Source organism: Micromesistius poutassou (assembly GCF_964030765.1).
Source record: "Micromesistius poutassou genome assembly, chromosome: 15".
Classification (NCBI taxonomy): domain Eukaryota; kingdom Metazoa; phylum Chordata; class Actinopteri; order Gadiformes; family Gadidae; genus Micromesistius; species Micromesistius poutassou.
In genome coordinates this window covers 15543064-15555645 of record NC_140285.1, presented here as the reverse complement: position 1 = coordinate 15555645, position 12582 = coordinate 15543064, and the positions used below count along the sequence as shown (strand labels likewise).

General features: G+C 41.8%; 1 protein-coding gene across 1 annotated transcript; it reads left to right on the top strand.

Annotated features, from left to right (window-relative positions):
* Positions 1–3640: 3640 nt before the first annotated feature.
* Positions 3641–11671, top strand: LOC311360153 (uncharacterized protein; the record flags this gene model as incomplete). The annotated part of the gene is made up of 5 exons (XM_084480249.1): positions 3641–3797; positions 6587–6840; positions 10617–10757; positions 11073–11217; positions 11454–11671. The coding sequence occupies 5 exons, from the start codon at positions 3641–3643 to the stop codon at positions 11669–11671; spliced, it is 915 nt and encodes a 304-aa protein (XP_084336375.1).
* Between the last annotated feature and the right edge of the window lie 911 nt (positions 11672–12582).

The following is a 12582-nucleotide window of genomic DNA, read 5'->3' as shown; positions in this document are numbered from 1 at the left end:
TCACCGCCAAAAGAGGAAACGGCTTCTTATAACACTTCATACAAAGCCTTCCTCCTTCAGGTCCTTCACATTGTGTCAACGTGTTTTATGTTCTTTGCAACAATAACAAAGGTATCTCCATGCCGGGTCTGCTTCCCTCACGCAGGTGAGACCTTCTCTCCCCTTTCCACACGCGGGTGGATGTGATGTCAGATTCCCCTCAATACTTCGACCGCTCGCCTTCTTCCCCCTAGTGAGGGAGGTCTCGTATTACTGCAGTGCTGGCTTACGATCCGTCAGCCCCACACTCACACACACACACACACACACACACGCACAACCACACACACACACACACACACACACAGACACAGACACACACACAACCACACACACAGACACACACACACACACACACAAAACCACACAACCACACGCACACACACACACACACACACACACACACACACACACACACACACACGCACACACACAACCACACACAGACACACACACACACACACACACACACAAAACCACACAACCACACACACACACACAAAACCACACAACCACACGCACAAACACACAACCACACAAACACACACACACACAAACGTATACACATACAGGCGACAGGACTGAATACTTAATAAGGATTGCATAGACAACACACAAATGCTGGATTCAGGTTCACAATAAGTCGTTCAGGACGTTTAGACAACATGATTTGACCTTTAATATAGCAGGGTGAACTGTGAACTGGCTTCAGTATAAACACATATAAACATGTATTTGTGTAGCCAGCGAATGGCCGTGAACTTGTCATCATGCAGTAGCTTGCAGCCTAACAGCTTTCTGGCTGATCACATATTGATCAGGCGTTGACTGAGTACTGGTGGAAGCAGGGGGCATCAACAAGTAATAAACCACAGACTGTCTACGCTGAAGGGAGAAATACACAACAATGGAAGACGATAGAGAGGAGATGCTTCCCCAAATGCACACAATCATCTGATTGTACAAGCATGTTACATGCAGCAATAATACAACTTTTTTTAGAATATAGACTCTATATAATATTGACTTTGACAATGTATAGATGCTGTTTACCGGGGATAGTCTGTGCTATGCGTGTGGTGGGGGTATGGCAGCACAACAGTTCAGTGCTGCCATACCCCCACCACACGCATAGCACAGACTATGGCGCCGTAGACAAAGCCCAACATCTATACATAAGGAAGAAGCAATCACTTACGTGAAGTGGACCACCATCAGGGGCTCTAACTGACGGCTGCCGGCCGTCAGTTAGTCTGTTGCATTAAATCCCCAGGGGAGGAGATCTGTGCACACTGCCAGACACACTAAAGCCATAAGCAGCACACACAAACACACAATCACATGATGGCTTGCGTTTATCATCTGGCTTTTGAAACGGGAAGTGACTCCTAACGAAGGGATTGTGGGTAGTGGTGTGTGCATGTGTGTGTTTCTAGGTGTGTGTGTGTGTGTGTGTGTGTGTGTGTGTGTCTGGGTCTCGGGCTAAAGGGGGATGGGTTAATGTCAAAGCTAATCTTCTGATGTCCTCAAGGGAGTAATAGCTTGACAGATGCTGTTGTGACAAAAGACCACTTGTGCCACTGTGTCTTCCCAGAGCTGAGATGTGGGGGTGGTGGTGGTGGTGGTGGGGGGGTGGTGGTGGTGGTGGAGTGGGAAGGTGGGGTTTCCCCCTGACATGCTCTGATTTTGGAAGAGATTGGCCTCCACCATTTTTCCTGAGTGGCATAATAGAGTGTAAGCATGGTGTAAAAGCAGGGCAGAACAACTACCGCAGGGAATAAAGGAAGGACATGAAGAAAACGATCGAGCATTTAACAGTTTTTATCTACTGAATGTTTGTAGTTTCTCTCTAAAGTAATCTCTCATCTGAAAAATATGTTTTGGATGGTGTGTTTTGAAAGGGAAAACTCTGCAACATCCTGGTTAAAAAAAATCATTCTAGTGTTACAAACTATACATATATAAATCACTTTATCACTGAAGAAATGTAAAAAAAAAACTGAAAGAAATTGAAGGTCTAAAGGTCGAAGCTCATCTGCAATATAGTTGATGTTCAAACCTGTTGTTGATGTTGCTGGATGAACACCCGTTCCAGAAACCTGAGAAAGGCTAAATCCAATCAATAAACAGACCATCAGTCCAGGCCAAGAACATTACTACAATTGCATTGCTCATTCAAAATAGCCTTTATAACATTACTGCCCAATGTCTGCATCGTTCAGTGGTAAGTGGTTATGATGTTCTGTAAAGCAGAAGTTGGCAAATCATTTTAATGCTGACACTGTCGTAGATGCATTACTCTTTACACCAGCCAGACTATTCGATATAAGCTGAGCGAGGGCTAAATGAACAAACTCTCACCTAATCATTTCACCTGCATGACGTTAGTTCTCCCGTTAGCAGCCCCTAGTGGCTTCAGTTGTAGACTGAAGCCACTTGTAGAAAACTAAGGGGCAAAGGGGACCAGAATAAAACAATTTATCAAAAGATTTCCCTGAATAGATAGACTCGTGTATAGGCACATTTAATTATTTAGAAACATTCTACTTCAGACATATTCGAAAGGAGTCAGTATAAAGGTTATATAGTGTAGCTTTAAGTTAAACCGCCAAAAAAGGCGTTTCCCAGCCAACTCTTTGTAACCAAACAGAATGCTGTTCCTCTGGAAGGAGACACAGATCCCCTCCCCCGTTCTCCCCCTCCCCCGTTCTCTCTCCCCCCCCCCCCCACAGCTCTTCCCTAGAACGGAAACATCAGCAGCCCAGATTACGCGTCACTAAAACTCAAGGCCTGTCCTCTCATGACATTATATTTAAACATTAACCTGCAAATTGAATAGCTAGTTATTGAATTAAATTAAGATGACCATACATTAGAAATATGTAAAGATAAGCTATATCAATTGATCAATTAAAAAGATAAAACACATTTAAATAATATCCTCTCTGTTCTGCTGTAGTAATAAAATAAAGACTATTTCTACAAGTTATTTTTTATTTAATATTTTTTTGTTCTGATCATTGCAGAAATAAAGTTTCAGGATTGCTATTTTAGCATTTCCTCAAGGAATGAGCCTACTCTATAGCTGCAAGACATTAAATAATAAGACCTCAAAATGTCTGTGGGTGCATATGCGTTTGTACTGATCAAGTGTGGCCCCTATGATCTATTACTTTTAGTCTTGGCGATAGAAGAGAAAAAAACATACTTGAAAGTTGTGGAAAGGTGAAAGGTGGACTGTAGGGTGACTGATAGTCCTCCTCTACATACATCCTCTACAAAGCATTGACATTAACACTGAGCTCGTAAGTTGCATGCTTCCGTTTCCGGTACGTGGGACCTTTATGATCGATTTCTCATAATGCATTTGGACGACCAGATGAAAATGATTTTCTGGTCCTGTGTGAATTGTGCCATGATTGTAGTATATGTTGTCTGAGAATTTCTAATATAATTTTTCATGCAAAGAATGCTACAATTTAGTGGGTAGAAGTTTGACACGGTTAGGCTTTGTGTGAGAGCGCTTTGTGGACTACAACGCTTCGCTGCTCTCGACGCGTGTGATAAACGTCACCACTTGCACACAGATCCCACTTGGAACATGGCTGTGTCTTTGGTGCACTTCACCGCCTTCTTCCAAGGAGAGGACAAAAACCTTGAGCGTGGCAAAAACCACCACAAGTCTGGACATGTGGAGAGTTTTAGCTACGCCAGTGGGGAGATGGTCGGCGTTGGAATGTGTGATGAGGTGACGTCACGTAGGCGACATTTCGTCTATCTCGTTACGTCTTTTCCACAGCCGCTAGCCGAAGAATCATACGATATACTGCCAAACTCTTACAACATGAAAAACTAGTATTTAGACCCACAGAAAACATACAGTATGTGTAATCCAAGGCATTTAATGACTGGGACCAGACGATAATAAAGTACTTAACATTGACTCCCATTCTAATTTTCCTAGCCTAGAGGTGCGGTGGGGGTCTAGCGGAGGGGGTGTGACTTACGAGCTCTATGTAAAGACCATGGTGCAGCCAACTGGTCAAAACAAGTGAAACCAGTTAGGGGTCATTTCTGGTGCCTGCCAAAATAACAGTAAATACTGCAAAAGTGTTCAGAGGACAATGTGGAGAGTCAGGTAAGGGAAGCCACGCAGTACACATTGGTGGTTAGATGTATCCAGCGTGTTGTTGTAGTTAACCCATTCATATGATATGGAGGCCTACAGCTTAATAATAGTCATCTGTCACTCCTGAAGGTGTTATTATATTTTAGATGTACTACTATTTTGAAATGTGGTGTGTTGAGGATGAACTTTTACATTTTTAAGTAATTTGAATATGTGTGTAGCTTAAATAGCTTGTTTGTAGCCCATGTCTTGCAGCAGGTTAATTTATTGTCTGCCTCAAATGTATGGTTTGCAACAGGGTTCTTTATTAGGGCAGAATGGAGAGCACCAAAGAGAGCGGAGAAGGAACTAGTTTGCGTGCAGGTAAATAACTTCCTAGGACTGTGGGCCTAATGCTCAAACCAGCACTGGCTGGCTCAATGTATTATATGTTCATCCTGGTTATCTATATCCATGATGGGAACAACACTCCCTACTTTTAAAGAGATAGGATAAGTTAAGTAGGCCTATGTACTAAGAATGCTGAATTATTATGTGTTGTTGATTTTTTGCTGTTGTTGCTGGGTTCTGATGTTTTGCCTTGATCGTTCACATTGGTGGTTGTGGGCCTAGGGCGAGATCAGCTATGTCTGGTCTCGGACCAAACTAAATATGGGTTCAAATGTGATTAGAGAATAATGTGATTTGTGCTACTTCAGCCTGCAACACGAACACCACAGAGGTGCAGTGTTTAGGCTCCTTTCACAGGCTTAGTTTGTGGTTTGGTTTCACAGTGCACAAAAGCACAAAACACAAACATTTGTATGCTGAGGGGCGTGTTAAAGGGAGTAGTGCTCATACGTAATCGCAGGAGTGGTTTTCGGGTCAAATATGTTAAGTATTTTAGATCTTTCGAGCTGCAGGGAACCGTGGACATGCTGAAGTAAGATATGTTTACTTTATAATGATTGGTTTATTGTGTGCATGTCCCTTTTTCTATCGCATCGTTTCATTCAAGTTTTTTGTTAGTCCTGCTTTTACATTACTGTGCAAGTCAGTAGCGATTAATATAATTTTTTTCAATGAAGCAAAATTATCCACATTAGTGAACCCTTACAATTTTGTAAGGGTTAACTAGAATTAACGTCAGTATGATGTAAAAATGTATTTTGTTGCAGTCACAACTAGTAATAAAGTTAGTATGTTCAACATGTTCAAAAAATCTAAGCTAAGTCTGGCACATAATTAACCATAAGATAGCTAAATATGTATTAGTAGCCTACCTCTGGCAGAGCCATTGACAGCAATTGTTTCGAAAGCAAGCCATGCTTGCGAAACATTTTATTTAAAAAAACATGAAACTAGTTCTTCATTCTTTAGACTATTTAGACGGTTGTACGTCCATATGTGAAAGCAGCTATATTGGCAGCATGAGGCGCACAATGACATAAGCTGCATTGAAATTGTGTTAAACTAGCCTAAATCAATGGTAGAATGTGCTCAATCTCCCAAATGTTAAATTTTTTGTTGTTTTGATCAGTTTAAATCAAGAAATCAATGAAAATTGATTCCTGATTAATTGTATCAGCAATGGCTATAATGTGTGTAGATTTCTGGGGATCGGGTCTAGATGGTGTATTCTAACAATGATGGTGGGCGTGGTTGGTTTACTCTGCCTTCTCTTGGCTACAGAATGGAGTTCAGTGTCAGAGCCAGCGAGAGCCGCTTGGCTGTTCTCACAGGAACTTCTGGAAAGAAACCGACATTTGAAGAGCCTGTATTTGAGCGTTGATGTCAGGAAAGAGAGACGGCAACAGGACAATGCCTTGATCACATTCTACAAGAGACCTTGCATTCAGTGGGCATCGCCTGTCATTTGTGAACTCAAAGGTATGTGTGCATGTGTGTGCATGTTTGGTATACATGTGTACGCCTGTAAGGACATTGCATGAAAGACTTAAATATATATAATAGTATTTATATGCTGAGTGTGAAGTACTACTCACAATCCCTTTAATTCAGACATCAGATGACACCTGTGGGTCGGGCATTGTGCTTGTTATTGTGTACCAAATGATACGTTGAAACTTGTTTTTATTGACAGGTGACTGTGCAATCGGACCTAGTGTTTGCCGCCACCTGTTCTCAACAGTGATATTCAAACTAAGAAGCGGATTGCATTTCAATTTGGGTAAGAACTTTATTTGGTCTGATTGTTTTCCTTATTTTTCCCAATCGTTTTTTTTTTTTTTTTACATGATTGTTTTTTCAACTGACTCAAATGCAGTCGACGATAATGAAGAACTTATTACTGACATAATGTCCCCTCTTTTGGTGTAGAAAAACATTCCGTTCCATGTGCTTTGTCATGAACAGACGTATGGTCTCGGATCGGTTGATTACGTGTGTTGACGTTTGTTTCTGATGACGGTGGTCTAGACGACGCGGTCCTCACCAAGGTGTTTGAGGGGGAGGCGGACCACCTGGTCCCGTCCACCTCTGAGGCGCTGGTCGGCAGTGACGCGTTCGCCGTCGCAGGGCGGATGGTGGGACACTCCTTCCTGCACGGCGGGCCCAGCCTCCCGGGCATCAGTCCCGCCGTGCTGCACGTCCTCTTCGGGGGTTCGCCGGAGAGCGCCCCCGTAACGCTGGAGGACTGTCCCGATATGGACGTCCGCGACAGCATAACACTGGCGAGTCAAAGTGTGAAACCCCGAAAGCAAATCAATGCCATGATGTTTAGAATAGCACCTCCTTGAATGGCATTTCAAAAACGATTTCAAATGTATTTTCTTTAACGTTCACTCAAAAAAATTTCAAGCTGCATATATTCAAAGTAGGCTATGACATTGATAAATCATATTCAAGTGATCAAAATACGAATCAGAAAATGTAATAGATACAATTCTAACTGAAGCAGTAGGGTATTCAAGGACAGTCCTAAGCAATCAAGAATAAAAGCAAACAAACAGACTATCAGAGTGCGGTCTGTCGGTCATGTGATAAAAAAATCCCACTAATATGTTTCTTCAGGGCCATTGCCAATACCGATTATTATTATTCTTAGGTACCGCAGGACGTATTTTCCTACAGCAGTCAGACTCCACAATCAGCACTGCTCTCACTGACACATACATATTGTATTTTTTTGTATTTTATTGTATTTTGCAAGACTGTCGTCTTTATTTCTTTATTGCACTCGTCAATAAATCATCGTCCTTGCGCTTTGCTGTTATAGCACTGCAAATTTCCCCACTGTGGGACTAATAAAGGATTATCTTATATCTTATCTTATCAAGGAGACTGATAACTGATCATTCATTGGGGTTAAGCCGCTACATATGGCCCCTTTTTTGCAGGGATTCAAAAGTTTCACAAAGCAATCCAACGGCGCCCTCTGGTGGATGGTCTAATGGCCAAGTTCCTATCGCTTTACGATGACTTTAGATTCAATGATTACAAAACATTGTATTTCCAATGTGTTTGAATGGCGCATCAGAGTATGCTTTTTTAACCACTTCCTGTAGGGCTAGAGGCCCCAAATGTAATACTGTATATTATTCTGAGGACCTCTTTCATGTAAAACCGAGGTATCTAGCTCACTACTTAGTGTCCTGAGCCCCTAGGGCACCTACCAATTGCATCACTTCTGTAGGGCTAGATTTATTTAGACAAATTTTAGTGAAATCGAATGCCCTGATTCATAGACCGGCAACTCAATCACACTCCCAAGTCATTCTGTTCCCCCACAATGGTACACTCTGTACCTAATCCCTGTCCCTCCTCTCTCTCTCTCCTCTCTGTCCCTCCTCTCTGTTCCTCCTCTCTGTCTCTCCTCTCTCCATTGGTCCTCTCTCTGTCTCTCCTCTCTGTCCCTCCTCTCTCTGTCCCTCCTCTCTGTCCCTCCTCTCTCTGTCCCTCCTCTCTGTTCCTCCTCTCTCTGTCCCTCCTCTCTCCATTGTTCTTCTCTCTGTCTGTCTCCTCTCTGTTCCTCCTCTCTCCTCTCCCTGTATTCTATACTTCCTTAATCACTGCCTGCCTTGACACTTCTCAAAGTGTGTCAAAATCTTTTTCTGGCATCGGCAGGAGGCTTGCTTTTTTGACGTTTTAGAAATCGCAATTTCTAAATGGCTAGTCAACCTTTGACAGATAGAGCTGGCTAGCCAGAGTTAGCCCAATTCTATGTCTCTGTTGCGTCCCCGGCTGAACCAAGAGACGATGTGATTGGTCACAGATACTGTGTCACAGATACCGTAAATACTAATAATGCTGTTAAAGGCTCTTTATGGTCCCACGTTCACGCAACGCAAGGACCACGCAGATGCTTTGACGTAGTCGTGAACGTTTATGGTCCTGCGTCGGGTTTTAGTGAGTGGGCCAATCACAGCCCTTGCGGCTGCGTCGCCTCGAAGGTTACAATTTTTGGGAGGTGCACGTCCGGCCCTTGCGGTGGACGCGGGACCATAAAGATCCCTTAAGACTCTGAATGTTGCACTGGTAAAACAACAGCTCTTTACTGTAGCACAATTTAAAGTTGCGTAAAATCTACTTGCAGGTAAACACTGGTTAGAGGTGTGCAAAGGGTATTTCAGAAATGTCGGAGGTGCAAAAACGCCAGTTTAGTTTAGTTTATTGGTTTTTGTTAACAGGGACCATGTATAGAACAGATTGTATACCAGGGTTAGCTAAACAGCTAATTTGCACCTGTGGTCCGTGGGCAGTTACGTGCATTCAGCCTTCACTACAAAGAAGAATAATGTTTGGCAAGTTTTGGCAAGACAGATCCTTGACATACATGTCGTATGGCGGTTTGTTCGACCAGTCAATAGGGGCGCTGTACCAATATGTATCAGATTGACAAACTGCCTGTTCTGTCTTTTAGGTGGGAGAACAGGCCAGGTAGCTCACAAGGTTAGCAATTAAGTGTTGTCACATGGTGTCATGTTTCGGTTGCTTTACCGCATGGATGCAATGAGTGTTGGTAGAGTGCAAGCTTGCAAACTAGGAATAAGTCTAGAAAGTCTATTCGACTAGAAATGTTTTGATATGGGTCTGCTGGTGCTTTAATGATTTAATCCTGTGAAGTGCTATATAAATAAAGTTGCATCGCCTTGCCTTGCCTTGAATTATGTGTTGATGAAGTGTTTGGTCTCAATGCAGAGTTATGATACCTTGTTTATTATGTATTTGTTTTAATTTATTAATGATCGTGCAGTAGCTGAGAGACAATGGAGGGTACTTATTTTAAAATCAATGCCATGAGTTGATCAATTGAGTCAAGTAAATTATTCATACTTAACCATGGATATTATTTAGCTGCAGTACATCTGTATATTAATATTTTAAGTAGTGGGGTGTTTATTTGCATTACCTGGCCAAGCTTAAAAAGCATAGCGACATACCTCATGTGACTTTCCTCTGGTGCAGCACTCTGATCTGCAGACGAAGCACGAGACACAACCATAGCTCCATTCCATCTCAAATCAGATTTGTGTTTGCAGTGCAATGACAGCTATAGCCTCAGACCAGTGGCTGTATGATTGAGACCCTAACCCAACCCAAACTCACAACTCACTCCTTCAGCAGTATTTGCAAGGCTTATTTCCACTGATTGATTTGACGTGGAAATGACTTTGCTTTCAAAATAATTGTATTGCTTTTTTGGGAACCTAATTCCCCCAAAAATATTGTAGGAATTTTGTGTATTCGTGGCGTAAGAATATTACCAATTACATCAGTTTTTTATTATGCTATATGTGTCAGCATTTATTTGTATACAAAGCATACCTTCCTTCTTGATGTTTACATGTTCTCATTCTGTGTGTTTTTAGCTGGATTCAAACGACCAAGCAGAATACTGTGACTCCATCTCTTCTCTCTGCATGTCGTGGAATCTACCAGCACCACATGCAGCAGGCAGAGACTGCCTTTCCAAGCAGCTTCTTAGACATGCCGTAAGGTCACACTGTCTCTAGTCAAAACTAGACAAACGGTCAAACCATGTAAAACTTTATTTCTTGATGCATTGTTTTTTTTATGTTTTGATCTTGTGGTATCTACATTCAATTCATTTCAATTGTATTTGTATAGCCCTTAATCACAGGTACAGTCTCAAAGGGCTTAACAGCCCATATATTTATAACATGATACTGTATATAATGTATAGTTTAGAGATTCGTTCTTCATGATTTTAGCTTATATGTTGATTTTCGACCACACTTTGTACACAAAAAAATGCATCGTCTTTTTTATTTCTATAGCAGCTATGGGAAAATGACTGGGCCAAGGAGAGGTCTGCTCTCGGTTCAGTTGCGTTTTTGAAAGTTGGTTGTGCAACACGTTGGAAAGCTACGTTGTGTAGCCACACCAATTCTGATTGTGTTCTCTAAATATTGTCAGCCTCAGGTTGCTTTGGATACAGGTGTCTGCTGAATGACTCTGTTCCATACAACGCGTCTCCTGTGTACAGGTGCTGGGGCGGACCATGACCCAGATCAGCTGCTTCAGACGGGGGCTGGAGGAGACAGGGGTGTGGCCGCTGCTCACCCAGAGACCGGACGTGGTAGCGCTTCTCTTCCCCAGGGAATCGGAGGCACAGATCACGTCACACGTACGTTTGACCAACAACCGGGTCATGATTGCTCATGGGGATCGTTGCACCAATGATCCCCTCCTACCGTACTGAGGTACAGTAGGACACAGAGTAATTGTTTTGTTTTTACTGGACCCTATACCTTATAATATGATACTATTTTCAACCTGTTCTCTGTCTGGTATTCAATAGCACGTCCACTCTTTAAATGTATTTTTATGTAACTCAAAGTGAGTTGGTTGGGAATTTTGAGTCACTGTTGATGGATGAAATTTTATAATTTAATCGTTTTATTAAATGGTCGAATTACAATCCTGGTTTATTTCATGATAGATGCTTCTGGACCACATCCTCTGGCCGTCGGCCATCACTGTTATTTATGAGAACTACATTGAGCCGAAGGATGACGAAGACGAAGAAGAGGATAAAGGAGATATTTGCCGAATTTCTGGTTACCTGAGAATGTTTATCGAAACTGGTATTTAAATTTTTATCATAAAAAAATGATACGGCTTTGGTGGACGCTTTCATCAAACTTGGAATATTTTTGTTTTCAATCCAATGTTGAAAGTAGACTTTGGCTGTTCTCTGCCTCACTTGTTAGGTCATGTTGGATAGACGCGTCCGCTAAATGTAAACGTAAACTTCTTTGACCATTTAACTTCTCTGAACAGTTAGAACTTGTGCTTGTTATCTATCTTTGTTGACGTCCAGCATCGTCGGCAGAGCTGAAGACCTTGTTAAAGTTCTGGACCGGTTGGGAGATGCCTGCGGAGAAGATGAAGGTGGAGATACTTGACGCCGCGCTGCCCTCGTCGCTCGCTTGCTTCGAGAAGCTGCGGCTGCCGAGACATTACGTCAAATACAAGACGTTCAGAGAGGAGCTGCAGGCATGCTTATCCACTGTTGACAGTGGCTTTGAATTCTCTTGATGACAGACATGACCTTGGTACATGTGAAGTACCACATGTGATTATATCAAATAAGTATGAGGATGTTCTTTTTGGAAAGCAACATGGGTATGCAGAGAGGTGCTTTATTCAAATAAATTAGTTATTTTAAGTTATTATAGGTAGCATTAAACATAACACAGCAGCAGTAGGCTAGTGTCATGTAGAATATGTTTAACTATTATCATAGTGAAAAGGGCGGTATTTTTTGTTTTTTAAACATGGCAATATGTTGTATATGATCCTCAACATAAACAATAAATAAATAATAGCGTGTTTCAGATTTTTGTGTTGGTGGAAATGGGGTACATTATACAAACTCTTCACATCATCACAAACTTACTAGAGGGTAGGCCACCGCCACAGCATGTGTGGATTTGTGCACATTGCTGCACTTTGTCTGAGAGATTGTGTGCTTCTCTCATTCCTAACGCCAAGGAGTGTGGCCCATCCCATATATAATCACATTCTAACTTTTCCAATGACAGTAGCTAGCACTAAGTCCCCAGATGACGTCATGCGATAATTTTTCTAGATATCCGGAGCGGAAGAGTAAGAGAAAATCAAACTAACTATTTACATATCAGAGTAAAATCTATGAAAATACTTTTTTGTTACTGTATATGCATGATATGAGCGCTATATCACATAAAAGGCTTGTGCATCAGAATGTATCATTAGATTTGTTGTTGGCGATCCTCCATCTTTTGAAGAGTTCTCCAGAGAGTTCCTACATTAAATTAAACATTACATTAAATTAAATCCTACAATAAAAGTCCAGTGTGTAGAATTGAGTTGCATATAGTGGAACGCACTTTGAAGAAATGGAACATACCATTCATAAGTATGTTTTAATTAGTGTATATTCATGTGAAAATATGCATTATTGAGTT